General features: G+C 35.9%; 1 protein-coding gene across 32 annotated transcripts in view; it reads left to right on the forward strand.

Annotated features, from left to right (window-relative positions):
- Positions 1–17,677, forward strand: part of SLMAP (sarcolemma associated protein) — an 80,972-nt gene that overhangs the window by 52,129 nt on the left and 11,166 nt on the right. For 18 of the 32 annotated variants that reach the window (XM_014251592.2, XM_014251589.2, XM_014251590.2 and 15 more), the window contains 7 exons: positions 3,299–3,355; positions 6,741–6,824; positions 7,083–7,142; positions 11,775–11,897; positions 12,475–12,549; positions 16,392–16,712; positions 17,513–17,630. In XM_014251592.2, coding sequence (XP_014107067.1) covers positions 3,299–3,355; positions 6,741–6,824; positions 7,083–7,142; positions 11,775–11,897; positions 12,475–12,549; positions 16,392–16,712; positions 17,513–17,630 — 838 coding nt within the window. Of the gene's footprint in view, positions 1–3,298; positions 3,356–4,689; positions 4,830–6,740; positions 6,825–7,082; positions 7,143–11,774; positions 11,898–12,474; positions 12,550–16,391; positions 16,713–17,512; positions 17,631–17,677 lie in introns of those variants that run through there. The other 14 variants (XM_014251597.2, XM_014251598.2, XM_088062066.1 and 11 more) reach the window with 4 other exon arrangements.

Below are 17,677 nucleotides of genomic sequence, written 5' to 3' on the forward strand. Positions count from 1 at the left end.
TTATTTCTGTCCTTATTTTTTTCCTTTGTGATTTTTATGTTTGATTTTAAATGCAAGTCAACTTCTTTCTTTTCATCAAGCTGATTTTTGAAAAATTATTGTTAGTAGTTTTTGGATGGATTAAATGTTTTTTTTTTTCACTTTTCCTTTGACCTGCATGTGTCAAGTAAAGGTAAAGCTGTTTAGTATCACTTTTTTTCAGTTGGAAATTTGTGCATTGAGGGACAGGTTTTTATTGGTTTTCAAATCTGGCCTACTTCAAAGACTATTTTGATGCCAAAATACAAATGTAGGGAGACCACGTTACTTAAGTGATAATTGTCATGTTAACAGATCTTAGTTATTATATTGCACATAGTGATGACCTAAATCTAAATCTAAAATGGAGTTCTTAAATTGAAAAGATAGGAAATACCTAAAAAACCTAAAGGAAAGCTGGCTTTATGCTGCAAAAGGAAGTATGAATTATCTTCGAGACAAACTGAAAGCTGAACTTCACAGCAGATTGTGTCAGTAAAAACATTAGTTATATGTACCTCTCTGCTTTCTGCTAAGTAGGGACTGGATAGCCTGAAAGTTAAAGTTCTTTTGTGCCAGAAATTAAAGCTAGGATCCTCAGCCTAATTTATATTTTGGTAACCAAGATTACGTCTTGAATCAGGGAAAACACTAACTGTTTTAAGAACGAATCAGGTTTATGAAGTTTTCTGAAACAGTAAAATTAAAAAATGCAGGGATTTGAAAGAGATGTTTTAAAGAAGACATCTCTTTATCTTTTCTATGTCGTTGTCTGGATTCTGACATTTTTAGTGACTAGGGTGGTAACAGTGAAAAATAAGATTTATGGACTTTGGTGATACCAACATCCAATTTTCTGTGTATTATCTAAATACCAGCATGCTGAACTAAACTATTTTTTTTGTTGGCTTATGCCATATATTAACAGTAGCATTCTTGAAACACAGAGAACGTTCACTTGTTCTGAAAGTTAGGAGAGGTCTCAGTCACCAAGTGCAAAACACTGGCTGTGCCAGCTTTGGGTCAGGCTGGCAGAGACTTGGGTGCTGCTGCTGAAGGTCTTGGCCAAAGAAACTGCCAAGGAGACACCTTTTGTACAAATGGTGAAATCAGTAATGGACACTAGAAAACAACAAGCCACCATGGAAATGAAAAAAAAGCCAAAAAAACCCCATGCCTGCAGTTTCTTTTAGTCATGGAAACTGAGTGTTAAGAGCTGCTGCAGAAATTTCAGTTTGGAAAACATCTGCGTAGGGTAGTTTGTGTTTTGTTTTGGAATTATTCAGGGTTTAGCAGTTACTGAATTGTGAAAGCTAAAAGATCCATCAATTCATAATGCTAAACTTTCTTCTGTAAGCTGATTATAGAAACCTATTTTTAGCTAGCAGTCTAGCATGGTTGAGGTGTTACCCCTTCAGATCAAGTAGTTGAAAGCAACTTTTTTTGCTTTCAGCTGTTTTATTCATATCTACAAGGAGAATTCCTCAGTTTTTTTCTTGCTGCCTTCCCTTCCACCCCTTTTCCAGTCACAGCTGAGTCCTGGAATAATCATATATGAAGACTTTTGTTTAGATTTATTTTATTTTAAAGTGGAAGAGGACTCATGATATTACTCAAACTCCTGACTTGTGGCTGCCAGTAACTTGATTCCCTTCACAGCACTTTCCTCCTCAGTCTAGGCACAGTCATTCTCAGCAGCTCAGAGGAACTTGAGGCTGTTCTCAACTTGGATGATGAGTGATCTACAGTTGCTTGAGACCTAAAGCCAGTCCTGGGAATCCAGTCTCCTGTTCCATGTGTTTCTGAAGCAGTATTAGCAAAATGTTACACTAATGCAGGATCATGTTTGTGGATAAAAGTAGGTGGAGGGAGCATCTCTTTTAGACTGGTTTATCTCTGTGGGAGGGCTGAGTAACAAAGGACACGTGAACACCCTTCTTCAGGGCTTTTTTTCTGAAAGCTTGTCTACCATCTAGGGTTGTAAAAGATATCTCCTCCTAAATCTTGTCCTGCATCTGTTCTTAGATTGTCGTAGTTACAGCAACATGCCATCAGAGGAGTAGAGCGATGAGTTAATCTTCAGAGATACTTAAAGCTGGAAATGCTGACTAAAGTTGCTCTGATTTTTTTGTTTGTTGGTTTGGGTTTTTTTTTTTAATTTATTTTTAATTTGAAGAGGATTTACTGTTAACCAGCTTCTTTATCCTGAATGCTCCTGTTTGAGCTGTTCATTCAGCCTTCTCTGTGTCTCAGTTACCTGTTGACAGCACATGGAGTATCCAGCAAACTGCATTCCCTGCCTGGTTATCAGGGATCTGACAGGGAAAGCATGGAGGGGAGGCAGAGGCAGCTTCAAGCCTGATATTTCAGGGACTAACAGCTTTCAACATGGACTAAATTGCAAAATCTACTGCACAGAAATCGAATATGTGATCTGTAAGATGGAACCCTTGATACTTCTGTGTTGGCATCGCTTCTTAAAGAATTAGAAATAACGAAATCTCATCTGCAAAAAGAAATTAATTATTCAATAGTTTTTTTTAGTGCCTTAGATTAATCCAATCCTGTTCTTCCCTTGGTGTTCTTGTTTACCTTTGTGTCTAACAGGAGTTAGGGTGAAGTTAGCAATCTAGTCTCAAATTCCACTTCTAAGATTTTTGTGCACCTCACATACATGAGTAGACTTCCCTGAAGTAGACTATGTATAAAAACTCCATTTTTCATGAACCTGAATGTAATTCATTCCTAGTTTTTTGGAGGTTTGTGCAGCTCTCCTGAAAGGTTTAAATGAAGAAAGGCTGTTTCTGTGTACCTTTCACAGGCGCTGTTAAAAGCAATTGTGATGTCGAGGGGACTTCTTTATTGCTGTTTTACTGTGGTGCATTTCTAGATTTCTGCTGTGTTGTGTGGATGTCTATTTCATGCACCCAGCTCTTCAAATTCCTTTTTTGATAACTGAACTTGAGAAACATGTTATTTGTTTGTTGCTTCCGATTTGATTTTTTTTTAATTTTAAAGTACATAAAATTAATTTTTCTAAATACTAATTAGTGAACTGCAGCATTATGTAAGTTAATAAGGAGAAATAATTATGAACTGTATCACAGTTCTGGTAGTCTTGTGTGTTCTGTTTCATTATTCCATGGCAGTATAAAGTTTTTGTTCAAGCCTGAGTAGGAAGTAATATTACCAGCTTTTAATTTGGTCATGGAATGTACTCTACGTAGATGCATGCAGGGAAAATTTGAGCTTGGAAAGTAACACTTATTTTGTTTGGCAGACAAGATCATAGATGAAGGACATCTAACCAAAGTGGAAGAAACAAAGCTTTTGAAAGGTTAGATTTCTGGATTATTTAACTGTTTTTGAAGCATGCTTTTTTCTGTCACTCAGTGCATGTTCTGTATTAAGCCAGCAGTTTGAGTTTTGCTTGAATACGCATTTGAGGAGAAATTCAATAAAGGGGAGGGAAATGGTGTGCTGAACTCTACTCCAGATACTATTGTAGGCTAAAAAGATTTAATGGAAACCATTTTTGAAGAGTGCATGAAATGCTGGTCTCAATATTGACTGAATTCTTGCTTGAATATGCATTTAAAAAAAAAAAAAGGTAGTAATTTTTGTAAATTCAATTCAAATTTTAGTGCCTGCATGAACTCCAAACAGGATTTTGGTTTTATTATAGGGCTACATAGAAATAATGTTTGGTGTCATTTTAAGTTTAAAATAAAAGTGCATTTTGACTGTTTTCTATCTTGTACCCTCATAACTTTCAAATAAGTATTAACCTCCTAAATATGTCTTTTCCAAATAAAATATATCTGTGCCTCTCTAACTCTTTTTCACTAATGTATAACACAAATTAAATTAAAGGACCTAATTAGAAAAGACTTGTCAAGGAACAGTCATCCCTACCTTACAATGCCAAGATCAGGATTGCTACCAAGTGTGCAGGTCAATATTTCTCAAGTGTCTAATAATGTAAGATTGTTTGGACTTGCAGGACTCACTCCTCTCTTGCAGCTTTTTATTGATGTCTGGACATACTACCTCAGTTCTTCACCCTCTGTCCTCCTGCAAAATGTTGTGTTGAATAAACCTTAATTTAACAGCTCCAGTGTTATAGAGACATTTGAATTTATTTTCTCTTCCTTTAATGCATGTAATGGCACCTTTAACTCCCTTCTGTACATGAGGAAGCTATAGACAAGGTGCCATATTTGGCAAAAGAATGCATACAATAACTGTAACGTAACACTTGCATGCCCCTTCCATTGCAAAGCTCTGAGCTATTTTTAGTGTTTGGTAATATATTCTAACTCATCAAGTATGATGTCAACACATTTTAATATACTTTATCACTTTAGCTATATTTATTCAGCTCAGTTTTATTATGGGAAATAGGATCAACTGCTGTGATATAATATAGTACAGGAAAGAGTTTTGTGCTTACGTCTCTGGTTCCAGAATAGGAAGCAGGCTTCTAATAGTTTGTCTGTCTTCTGCTGTTTCACATGTAGAACTGGTGCATCTTTCCTCTGGTGCCTCATCTTTTGTGCCTTGTTTCAGAGGGGGGAGGGCAGGAAGGGGGGGACAAGCTGGTATACCAAGGGTGGGTGGGAGCTAAGTATATAAGGGGGTGCTGAGGGAGAGAGAATTAATTCAGTGGTTGGAACTTGCACTGTTCCTCCCATTTTGCACAGAGCAGGAAAGCAGTATTTCCATGGATGCCCAGATATGGTAAAGTTAGTTGGATATGGATCTTGCTCATCTTAGTGCTTCTGGATCGGCCACTAATAAAAATGATATGGGTGAGGCTTTTAGGTTATACTTTGCTTAGTAGTTAAAAAAAAATAATGTACTACTTGGTTTAGTAAATACTACAGTTTTAGTGACCATTCTGTGAGCTTGGTTATATATGATAATGTAAAATGTTTTGATTTGTAACACCTTTAGATATTAGTTAAAATCCTTGTTCCTAAATATAAGAAAGAACATGTTTTAGCAGAGAACCAACCACCCCCAAAGATTAAATTTTTAACTACAACAATCATTATGAATTTTGAAGTCTGGTAAAGTGGAAGTTATGTTTGGAGTACCTGCCAGGTCTGATCCTCTAGTGTGCTTTAACTGTACAGGTGCTTTTCCCCTTGCTCTTCTCCAGTGATTTTGGTTGCATTAGGATGGGAAGAGTCTTGCTCTTCATCAGCTGCTTTCTTTGTACTTGCTGCCTTCTGTTTCATGTACAGGTAGATGTTAATCTGGCACAGAGTTGTAGAAAACTTTTCATGTTAGATTAAGAAAACTTTGGGGGGTTTTTTTCTGTTAACCTGTCCATGTTCTGTCATGTTGATTTCCTCATGTAGCCACATAGGTTGTCTCCAGTTTCTGCTTATTTTGTTTAGGGGGAAGCTAGTTCTGTGTATTCTCTTGTTATTTGAAAAGATGTCATATTATTCCCTTGTTTTTTACTTCTTTTTGTGCATTAACCCTGTTGTGTAACACAATTTATTTATTGATGTGCTTCTTTTTTCCTGGGTCCTGGTTCTTCATTGTTGCATGCATGTTACCTATATGTGGTGAAATTATTTGTGTTGACTGTGCTTTTCTCCATGGATGGTAGAAGTCTGTGTGCTGGGAATGCTGTATTGACCTCTTTTCATATAATATCTCTGCCTGGAACTTGAGACTTCAGAGGAAATCTCTGTTAGCCTGCAGGTGGGCAGCAGTGCTGTCAAAGCAAGTCTCTGAATAGGCAGATAAGGTAGATTTAATTTTGCATAATCTTGCCTGCATGTTGGTGACAGGTTGTTGCTGACAGACCTGCTGGGTTAGCCCACACCCAGGGATGGTGTGTCCTTTTTTAATGGACCCATCAGAACTAAACCGTAATTGTTATTTAAGAAAATTTTTTTTCAAATGTATTTCAGCCACATATAATATTTAGACTTTGAGTCAGGGGTGATTCTGTGTGGGACAAAGATACTCTGGTGTAATTAAATCCCCTTATCTTTTCAAAATATGTGGTCTCCACTAAAAATCTAGAACTGGGGAAAAAAAACCAAACAACAAAAAATCCAGCAAAAAAAAAAAACCAACAAACCAACTGTGTGGCTTCACTAAGCTGCATGTAATAAAGTGCTGAATTATGTATGAACAGCTATTTCATGAAGGTAATTTTTTGGTGGAAATCCTAACACTGCTTCTCTTAATACAATTTAAACTGAAAATTATTTCTAGAAACTAGTGTATTTATATTGCTGTGCTTCTTTAATCGTTCACACCACACTTCTCTTAAACAGTACAGTATGTACATGTTATTACTTTATTTGTCCAAAATACTGAAGCACGGTTTTATTCTTAACAGCAGTTTCTTTCTGACTTGCTACAGTATCTGCATTGTTCTAGTTTTCTTTTCTTATTTGTTTGCTGATTGAATCAGCTTTTCCATAGTTCCAGCTGGCAAGAACACAGCATTAACCCAAATTCAAGCTGTGCACGAGGCAATTGCATCCTTTATTAGAGGCTAGGCTGGGTTAATGACTCCAGAGATGCGGAATCCATTTTAGCCCAGACTTGCAGAGAAATAAGCACCCAGCAGGTTTTTAACTGTTTCTTGCACCAAGTTGTTTACTACTGACATTTAGAAGTAGTTTGGTGTATAGGAGAAATTATGAACAAAGCATTTATTGATTGTAGTTGCTTTTCCTTGTCTCTTGCAGAGAACCAAGCACGAGTCAAAGAATCAAACGATTTGTCCGACACCCTTAGCCCAAGCAAAGAAAAAAGCAGCGACGACACTACAGGTATGAGTTTAACTGAGATTTCTGTAAGCTCTAATCAGTTTGAATTAAATTTAGGTAATCATGAGTATTTTATTGAAAGAATGGAGTATATTATGAAGAGTTAGAGACAAGCTTTGGGCAATATTGTCTGTTTTGTGGCTTCAAAATTTGACTCTTGTAAATTGAGAAGGACATAAAATCTTCTCTCCATGTAAAAATGTGTATGAGAACTGTCTGCAGTCTGCCTTCTCTCTGAAAGGTGTGGTTGGTTTTTTTTAGATGCTCAAATGGATGACCAAGATCTAAATGAACCTATTGTCAAAGTAGCTCTTCTAAAAGGTAAACAAATTTACTTTTGCAGCTTTAGATGCATAATCTAGATGGATAATCTTTTTATCTACTGGGTTTCTATCAAATGTGCTTTAAAATAGAATGCTGTAATTTAAAGATGTTAATCATGAGTTATTCAAGAGTTAAATTTAAATATCAGTAATGACTACTTTGGGTACTATAAAAGCACACTTTGGAGTGTTGCTATAGAAATAATGTGTATAAAGGTAATCTCTGTATTCACCAATGCTGTTCTAGGAATTTACATGTTATAACTTTGCCTTGAGAAGTAGTCAGCACACATTTAAGACTACAGCTGTGGAGAGGAGGGATTCGTCCATCACTGACATTTTTCAAGCACTGTCAAATTTTCAAAAATTCAAAAGCTTCCATCACTGTCAGTAATTCTTCTGTTAGCTTGCAGCTGATTAGTTAATCAAAACAAGATTTTAGATTTTCCTTTTAACACAATCAAGATTGGAAGTTTGTGTTGTAACTGTATTTGGAGTGATTGCTTAGGCTTAGCTCTGAGCTTCATTGCTATAAAAGTAAAATTTTTTTTTTTTTGCATTGAAGGCATATACTTAATTAACAAGCTGGTATTTACAAATTCATCAGCTGAAGAATTTTGTGCCATATTAATTAGTTATTACATTTAGCCTACTGAAAATCATTTTATGCTTCTTTAACAGACACTTGATAAGATCTGTACAATTATGCTCCTATTGGGATCACAAGAATGTCGCAGTTCTTTGTGATTCAGAAAGAAAGGAAACCATAACAGAATGTAGGAGACCTGTAAAAGAGCTTTTCTCTGCAATTGTTTACACTCCCTAATTTTACGACAGAAAGGCTTCCAAAAATTGCACAAATTACTTTTGCTGTTTGGCAGTGTATAAAATTAAGTTTGATATTTCCCAGTGGACATCAGTTCAGGAAAGGAATTTAGAAAGGAGTATTTGAGATACCGGGCATCTGATTCCCATTGGGGTGTGCTCTAATAACAAGTATGTCTGCAGCTAATAACAAGTGTGTTCATACTTTCTGTGCTAGAAGGTAGAATTTGATTGTTGTTTGTAGTGGTTATAATAGTCTTATTTTTGGTTATAAAACTGAGCTTGGCAGCAACTTTTCTCTTCCTCTTGAGGCTATTTATGGGCATTCCTATTTTGCTTTCATGAAATCCTTAAAACATATCTGTGCAATGAATCATTTGCCCTTTTAATTTTTATGAAGAGCCTATAAACCCACAGTTTTGTTTGAGTTTTTTTTCAGAGAGCTACTTCATGTGCCTGACTTTGCCCTAAAAAGGATCTTATTTGCCTCAGAAAGGTTTTCAAGTGGACTTGTTATGCAGCCATATAATTAAGGAAGAGTGAGAACATTTTTGATCTGGCAGCTGTTTGGAATGCAGAAACAGCCACTGGAAAAGGCAGCAGTCTTGTTGAAATTTACAAAACAAATTAATGGAACAAGAAAATTATGAGACTTCTGATTGCTGTAGTTTCCTCCAAGCATTTTCCATCAAAATTTTTGAATGCATTCAGGATTTGTTTCAAGTTTCTACAAGTCAGAATCTGGCAAGGAGGGGAAGAGGGGAAGCTGTGATAGATTAGTTGGTTTTGTTTTTTCCCCTACAAGGTGAATGATTCTATTAACCATTCATAACAGTTCCCTGGACACTTCTGTTTAAACAGGCTGTTTGTGACTACTTATTGCAAAGTTAAGGACAGGTAAATGTTAAACAGCTGGAAAGAAGCAATAAATGTCATTGGAAGGTTGGTCATCTTGTTCTTACCAATGTCCCTGTGTTTTCATAGTAATTACAAGACTGATCCATGGAGTCTTAGTAGGAAATATTTTCAGCTGAGCGTTTGCTGAACAGTGGTAATCTACATAAGGAATTTTGAAAATCAGCAGCAGTCTGTTAGCTCAGAAAGTTTGGGAACTGTTGTTTTATGGCAGAATAACCAGATACTTTATTTAAAATATATGATACAGTTTCCTTCATGTGGATCTGATGAAGCTAAAAAAAAATCTCATGACAAATGAATTGTTGCTCATCTGAGTACCCTAAAAATTGTCTTATGAATAACTTGAGAAATCCTGCAAAATTCTGAAAGTGAACTTTCAGAAGTGAGGCTTGAAGAAGTACCAGACTGCTCGTAAAGTTACTTCCACAGGCCAGGCACATAGAGATAAGGGATCAGTTAAGACCGTGGCCTAGATGTGCTTCTGTATTATCTCTGTTATAAATTTTTTTTTAATTAAAATTGTTTAAAAATAAAGTTTTTTAAACAATTTTAAAATTACCTTTAGAGTCACTGTTAAGGGAGGCTTCACTGTACTTTTGTGGGAAACAAATTAAAATGTGGCAAACAAACTGATCACAGATGAAAGTTTTCCATGAGGTAGAAAAAAATGCAGTATTTGACCTTTTTTATTTAATCCTTTCTGGCACCTTTTTATAATTAGTGGTAGCTGCTTAGCCTTCTCTAGGACAGTTAGTCGTGGTGTGAATTTGCTTCTTAAGGGAACTGATTCTAAGCATGATGATATTTAGTAGTTTTATTATTTTAAATAGGGCAGTCCTACTCACTGACGAAATACTTTTCAAAACTAGAATTAGCATAAAAATTGTATTTGTTTTGAACTAAAAGACATTTAATCTTTAGTTTGGGTAAGACTAAAAAGTTAATATTTTCTTGTGCTTATATTTTTTGGTTTTCGATTTAAAAGCATGTTAGGCACAAGGAAATTCCCCTTTTGTGTTGACGTAGGAAAGAGTTTACCTTGATTGTGCCTTTGCTAAACAGATTATGTTGTCCCTTAAAATTGAGCCTCTCATCTCTTTTGAAGCAGTACTGTCTTTTATGATGTGTGTTTTCATTGACCAGAAAACACTGCCACCATAAAAGTTCATTTAGGGTGTCTATTGTTGGATTTGGGACACTGCTTCTTTATCAGGCGCGATTTGAGCATAATTTGTCAACTTCCTCATCCATTTCTTCTGAAAAGTCTCATTAAGGAGGATTGAAAGTCTAATTGCCCTAAATCTTTATCCATGAGAAACTAAGAACAAAACACATTCAGTAAAGAGAAATTTGGATTTAGAACTAATAAACTATAAAACAAAGTATTTGGATGAAATATGTAGTCCTCTCTGTTCTTTCTGCTCTCATAATTTTGTTCTGGTCTAAAAACACATGTGTGTGCTCAAAAAGTTCATTACTGTGCAATGAGGAAAAACAGCCCCTTACAGAGATGCAGCATTAAGGCTTTAGCATGATTTGGTAAACAATTTCCTTACTTAAGAGAGCAAGGGAAAAAAATCTATATTTACTTTACTGAAAACATGTACAGCTAAATATGAATGTCGAAAGTAGAATGATGAGCTGAGCTATAGTTTTCTTTTTAATTTTTCCTTATTAATGACAGACAAACCAAAGTAATACTTTTTCTAAACCTTTATCTTAAATCCATATAGTCTATAGTTGCAGACATTTGTTGACCAGGTAACTGTGTAACTCTTTTCTATCCACCCTCTCCCATGATACTCAGCTGGAATTCTTTCACCAATTTCCTTCCTTTACCTTTCTCACCAAACAAGCTTTATATCAAGTTTTAGCCCTCTACCTACAGAGTTTATTAGTGCTGTTTGTGCCTATTGCAAGATCAGTTTGTGCACAGACACTGCTTAAGGAAAATGTAGTAAATGATATTTTGCTGGATGCTGTTCCTGGCTTTGCAGATGCCTTCAGGCTGCAGTGTTCCCACATCTAATTTCTAGATGTGTGCCTATTAGAGGACACTGCTCTTAGTAACAAATACATAGTTTTCCTCTTTTTAATTCCTCCAAAACTTCAGCTGTGAAACTTTGTCTGTGACTGTGAGTCATCTCTTGTAAGCCTGAGAGGCATTTAATATGCATTTTAGCTAATACAAAACTTACAGGGAACAGCAAATGTTTTTATTTAGAGTTTAAATAATGCACACAGATTTATGATAATATTAAAGATTTACCTAATATTTTAACATATGATTAAAAAAAAACAAAATCAAGTGCAATATTTACTTTAGTATTCACTAAGGCTGCTGAATGAAGTAAGGAGGCTGGAATTTCTTCTTTTTCTTAATTTTGTTTTAGGAAATTTCCCTAAATTTTTCCTTTCCTTTTTGGTCCCCAGAGGGAGAGGGGGAGGTTGAGCCTGATGTGGTGGGTGGGTGGCAGTGGTGAAACATGGAATAGCTGCTCTTGCCTGAGCCTGTGCACTGAGACAGGCTTAGAGCAGCTTCCTTTAAAGAGACAAGTCGTAAACACAGTCAAGGGTTGTCTTGATGTTCCTTGTTTCTGTGAATCCAAAAGTCCTTGCCTGTTTATACAGTGTTTTAAAAAACTCTCTAATTCTTTCTTGTTAATTTTTGTTTCATATTGTGTGTTATGTATAATAAATGTTTTAAAGTTTGAATATGTTTTACTACTTTAAAAAGTATATTAATATTTTTACTAATATCTGCCTAATCCAGTTTTGAGTTTAACTAACTTTGGAAGATTTGAATAAACAGTGCCAGTCATCACATGGCAGTGCAAATTAAGCTCTTTTACAAACTTATAATTCAAAGCAAATGTTCTTTTATCAGATGAATTGCAGGGTGCACAATCAGAGACTGAGGCTAAACAAGAAATTCAGCAACTGCACAAGGAGCTGATTGAAGCCCAAGAGCTAGCTAGAACAAGTAAACAAAAATGCTTTGAACTTCAAGGTGAGACCCAGATGAACTTGGTTCTGTAGGGTATTTATTAAAATTGTATATATCAGGTAGTTCAAGATAAACAAAAATGTTTTCATGGTATTGAATGCATACTTGAACTTTGTCTATTTCATCCTTATTTCAGTCAGATAATGGATGTAATTGAATGTCTTCATTGGTAGCTCTTTGTTAGATCATCCTATCAGCTATGTAGCTCTGTTGTTTTTGAGAGGAAATAGTATAGTCCAGTTTAATTGCATATTGTTCAGTGTTCATTAGGGGTTATATTTACAGCTTTTTTTTTTTTCCTTCCACACCAGTTTGCATTTAGCACACACGGAGTTTTCGGATCAGGCAACAGATTATATCAATTTCAAATTAATTGTAGTACTACCACAATAATGGAATGATGTCTTAGTATTAACTTTTATTAAACTACTTACACAGTTACTACCTGTGATAACTTCCTGAAGTAATATGTTTGTTTAATCTTTTCATTTTAGGAGAGGTTGTGACTAAAATTAATTACACAGGTGAAATACATGTTACTAACAAAAACTCTTGGGCACATTTTCACTTCTATTTGTAGCTCTCTTGGAAGAAGAGAGAAAAGCATATCGAGTGCAAGTTGAAGAATCCAACAAGCAAATAAATGCTCTGCAAGGTAGGAATTTTTTTCCCCCACTCTTTAGGGAAACTATATAGTTTTGACTGTTTCTGTGGCATCATAGTCACTAATAAAGGAAAATGTTTAGTTGAGTGCATGTTTTAAATCTGATTTCTTTCACCATGTCTTTGAGCGTTGTTGTGGAATGTTTCTTTTCAATTCCTGTGGTTCTCATAGTTACTTAGAAAATGCAAAAGGTGTAATAATCTGTAACAGATATTTCTTCATCTCCCGTTAGTCTTTCCCAGTTGTGAATGATCCAGGGATTCTTGCTGTGACTGCCTTCAGAGCACTCAGAAGTTTTAGGTGTTTTTGTGCTACTCAGTCCCTTCATTTCATTATAGGATCCTCTTAAAGAAATTTTTCATCCAGATCCACATCCAGCATCAAAGCATGCAGTAAAGTTGCTGCAACAGAGACCCCATCCATGTCTTTTGGAAAGTTGATATGATCAATCATGCTCTTTTCAGCCCAAAATGGATACACAAGGATGTAATCCCATGATTTACGTAACTTCTGGGTCACGTGTTCTGTATCACGTTAACTTCTCATCCATGCATGTGAGTGAGCTTGTTGATCAAGAGTCTGTCAGTCTGTCCAGCCTTAAGGTCAAAAAAGGTTATATTACATGGTAGTTCCCTTAGAGCAAGCATTAGTTTGAAGAGCTACTCAGCCACTGATTATTGCCAAACTCAGGAGCTTCATCCCTTGGGATCTTTGTCAGAATACCATTTGCTTTGGACCCAAAAGTATCTGGAAGGCAGATGAGCTGACAGGCAGGTGGACTGACAGTCCTGACTTTCTTAAGAAGTCAAAATAGCCCTAGAAAATTATTTCTTGGCAGTAGTTTGTTGGATAATGTGGTACTTGTCATACACTAGTTACACTGCAAATCTTCTGTAATAGCTCTGTTTTATGTGACTGTCAGCAAAGAATCTTTACATTTTCTGCTGCTGCTTTTGTAAGAAGGAGAAGCTTACAGAATGCTCATCTTCAGAACAAAAGGAGCAATTTAATTTTGAGTGTTATCTAGCTAATAATGAAAATTCTCCAAGCAGTAAGTGCTGTAACAAAAATTAGGAAATATTTGATAGTTATTTCTGTGCAAAAAAAAATATTTTTTCCTCCCCCTAAGAAGAGAGAATGAAAGTAGAAACTTGACAGAGCCAAACTTAATTGCAAGATTCGTCTTCTCAATTCAGTACTTTTTTTTTTTTTTTCTGGACTATTCTCAAGAGAGGTCTTGCTGATGTTTTCTCCTCTCTCTCTTGTAGTTCAAAATGTTCTGATGTTTGGTCAATGTATGCTTTGCTGCTTCCCAAACTTTTAGGGTGTGACACATCTCACAGTTTGGGAAAAGTTGTCAGGATTCTCCTTTGGCAGCCCCTGAACTGCAGGGGAGAAAAAAAAAAACCTGGCAGCTTCATGAAGTAAGATTTCTAGAAGTATTTTCAGGGAATCAGTGTTTTAGGCCAGCCAGTGTTGTTGGCTTGGTTTGTGATAGAGAAGGTGCCAGAGAAACAACTGAGATTGTGTCTCTACATGTCAGGTTCATTAGATGAACACATAGGTAGAGCATGGAAATTCAAGTATCTTGTTGCTCCTTATTTAAAAAAATGGAAGAAGCAAAGCATTTCATTTAGATGAGGTAATGGCTTACATAAACAAAAGATGTAATGGAAGTTTTCTTTCTAATTGTCCTCTCAAATTATATCCAATGCTTCAGAAACCATTCCCATATTGTTGGGAGTAATCTTCCCTGTGTAAGTTTATTTCTACAACTCAACCAGACTTAGAATCTGTGTGTCTTTGGATTTTCAGTCCAAGACTGCCTGTTTTCAGGCATGAACATCTAAAGGGAGAGTTGTTCATCAACAACATGCACAGGATAAAAAAACCACATTTCTTTGAAATGCTGCCAACACCAAGAAGCAGGAGTTTACCTTGGCTTGCTGAAGAAAATACTATCAGGAAGATATGATTTGTATTGCTTTGCTCAGGCACCTGCTGTATTAGCAAGTTGTAATTCTTTGTGTTTTAGGGCATGTTATCTTCTAAGGTAAGGATACATGGAAAGGCAATTGTTGATGCATCATGTGTTGTCTTACTATCAGGTTCTTCTCATCCACTGCTTCATTTGCTTTCTGTTAGTATAAGCCTGTAGAAATTATTTTCAAATGAGGTTGTAGTAAGTATCATTTTGCTCATATATATTTCAAAATCCATCATGCTTCAAAAGTTTTTTTTATGGAACAGAGAGACTGTTTAATCTTACATGAATTGTCATGAAATTCATTTACTATTGTCTATAATAACTCTTAGGTATTACAATATATAAAAACTACCATATTTTTTCCCATTATGTATTTTTCCTTCAACGTGGGGAATTGGGTAATTCATTGGTTCTTTAGTGTATTTAGTGTACAGGCTGGAGCCTGTTTAGAGGAGGGCACAGAAAAAGTGACCTTTTCTTCTTCATTGCACATCAACTAAGTTACATCAACAAAGTTTCTAGGTTGTACCGGTATATGAATTCTTTCTCTATTGCTGCATATGTAGCTACTGAAAAACATCAAGTATAATTGTCATGGAGGTGCAAGTTTCTTTTGAGTAGCTCTGATGCTCTACCAGTTTACAAGACTCACTCACATTCTTCCTATCATGTTCTATAATGGATTGAGACGGCAAAAATAAATACAAGTAACCTAGGAAAGTTACTCAGCTTTGGTTATCCTCTCCATGCTTTTTGCTCTCCTTGTTTTCGTTCTTTGGTTCTGAAACATACAACTTTAAATCTGTAATGACCCTCTACAGTATCTGACATTAGGTTTTCAAGTCCTTGTAAGAAGTCTACCTTTCATTCTCAAAGTTTTTGCCTTCTTCTTAATTAATTAATTTAATAATTTCTTTTTTGCATATTGAAATAAGTGATATACATATTTATTTTAAAAAATGAAATAGAACAACAGCAAATTAAACACTTTGCTCCTGTCAGTGTTATAACTGCAGTTCTCTTGGTCTTTCAAACTTCCCTTTCCTCTGTACTGCAGGTTTTTTTTAACTGTTTGCACTGGATTCTACTTGTGTATGTCTTTATGAAAAACCGTGCTCCGAGCTGTCTTTACTAATGAAAGGATTTTAGATGGGACCAATTTTTAAGGTTTGCTTCATGCAGAAATGTCAAGTAGCTTCATGTGTATGTGACTGATGCACATTTACAGTAAGCTGTAAATGCCAGAGGACCTTCTAGCTCAGTATACATGGTGCAGCTGTGCCTTTCAATTTAAAATTCATCTTGTGCTTTTAAAAATGCTTTTTGCAAAGAAATTAAGTGTATTTCCTCTACTGCATGTTAAGAACAGAGTAGAAATTATTCTGTGTCTCAAATATTTATAGACATCACAAGTTAACTGCTGAACAGGCAAACATTTCCAGTGTAGCTTTGCAAATGTTTGGCTTGTGACAGAAGTTTTCTTGCTTTTCCTCTTGTCCCTGAAATCCCCAATGTCCTTGTCCTCTAATACTTGTTTTGCTTACAGTGATGTTGGATCTAAATCTTGTTTTCAGATTTTGGAAAGTTGCTTTGGTATCACACACAAGGCACAGCCTTGTCTAAGAAAGCTTTGTCCAGGCATAATTTCCATTTCTTCTGACTCTCTGTATTACATGGCCCATATACTTGCCTCTTTAAGGGTACAGCATTTCACAGGATAAATATTTTCTTTTTCAATTGCATTAGGCTTCTTTAGTCCTGTTAAGTATCAAGGTGTTGAGAAAGGTTTTTAGGTTTTTTGTAAATGCAGTTTGAAAAAATATGAACATGAATGTCTGCTTTCCAGCTCAGTTGCGAAGGTTACAAGAAGAAATTGAGAATCTTCGCAAGGAAAAGGAGAATGAAATTTCAACCACTCGAAATGAGCTAGTCAGTGCTCAAAATGAGATTCTGTCACTTCAAAAAGTAGCAGAAAAAGCAGCGTCAGAAAGAGACATAGATATTTCTGCATTGCAAACGGAGCTGCAGACGGTGCGAACAGAGCTTGAGCGGTGGAGGAAAGATGCCTCGGATTATGAAAAAGAAATTGTCAATCTGCAAGCCAGTTTTCAGCTCAGGTGCCAGCAGTGTGAGGAGCAGCAGAAGGAAGAGGCCACTCGCCTAAAAGGTACTTGTTCAAAAGGATGTCACAGAGCATGGCTACCAGAGCATCCTGCTCACTGTGGTGAATGCCAGTTACTCAAATCACTCCATCCCTTGGTAGTCATTTACTCTGTGTGTGTGTGTGTATCTGTGTATGTATCTGTGTGTGTACCAAGGCTTGTGGTGTTAGAAAACACGTTTTGCATGCTACATTAAACAATTATTGTCAGTTATGCCTAAATTAATTTAGTTACTCTTTGATATCAGTAGACCAAGTGTGATTCCACTTAGAAATATGGAAAACTTTTACAGTTTGAGGGATTCATACTGACACAAAAATTTCCAAGAAGATTTTTGTAACTTCTCTATAATTTCAGCCCATTAAGGGGAGCTCCTGAATTTTTAATTCTACCAAAGTTTCACCAAAGCTTATTGCTTCAAATATTCTTTCCTTGTAACAGAGGCATGGTATCTAGTGATTCTCTTGCTATTTTCAAGCCTTGGAAATTATTTTCTTCAAATATGCTTTTCTAGCACTGTCTAAAATACTAGAGTTGACCCATTGAAAGATTGTTTTCTACTTCTTTGTACTTTAGAAAAAGCTTTAATGAAAAAAGTGGCTTGCCTGGCACTGGGTCATAAACCTCATAACAGTAGAAGATACTTTAACATTTTACAGGTGCTCATGAGAGAATTCATGTGACATCATGACAAGTATATTTGAGATTTGTGCCTGATACCAGCTTTTCCTCCATTTATTAGCTGGTGTTCCTTGAAGCAGTCCTGAAATAATTTTACTTAATTGAATTAACTTATTAACTGTAGGTGAACTTGAAAAGTTGAAGGCAGAGTGGATTGCCCTGGAAGCTGAATGTGTTAAACTGAGGAAGGAAAATACTTCACTTACATCTGAACTTCAGCGACAAGAGAAGGAGCTTTCTAGGTAAGGGCACAGTGGTTTGTCTAGGAGGTATCACAGCAGCTGAAGAG

Source organism: Pseudopodoces humilis, chromosome 13, assembly GCF_049639895.1.
Source record: "Pseudopodoces humilis isolate 2021_Gansu_Grassland_sample_001 chromosome 13, ASM4963989v1, whole genome shotgun sequence".
NCBI classification, from domain to species: domain Eukaryota; kingdom Metazoa; phylum Chordata; class Aves; order Passeriformes; family Paridae; genus Pseudopodoces; species Pseudopodoces humilis.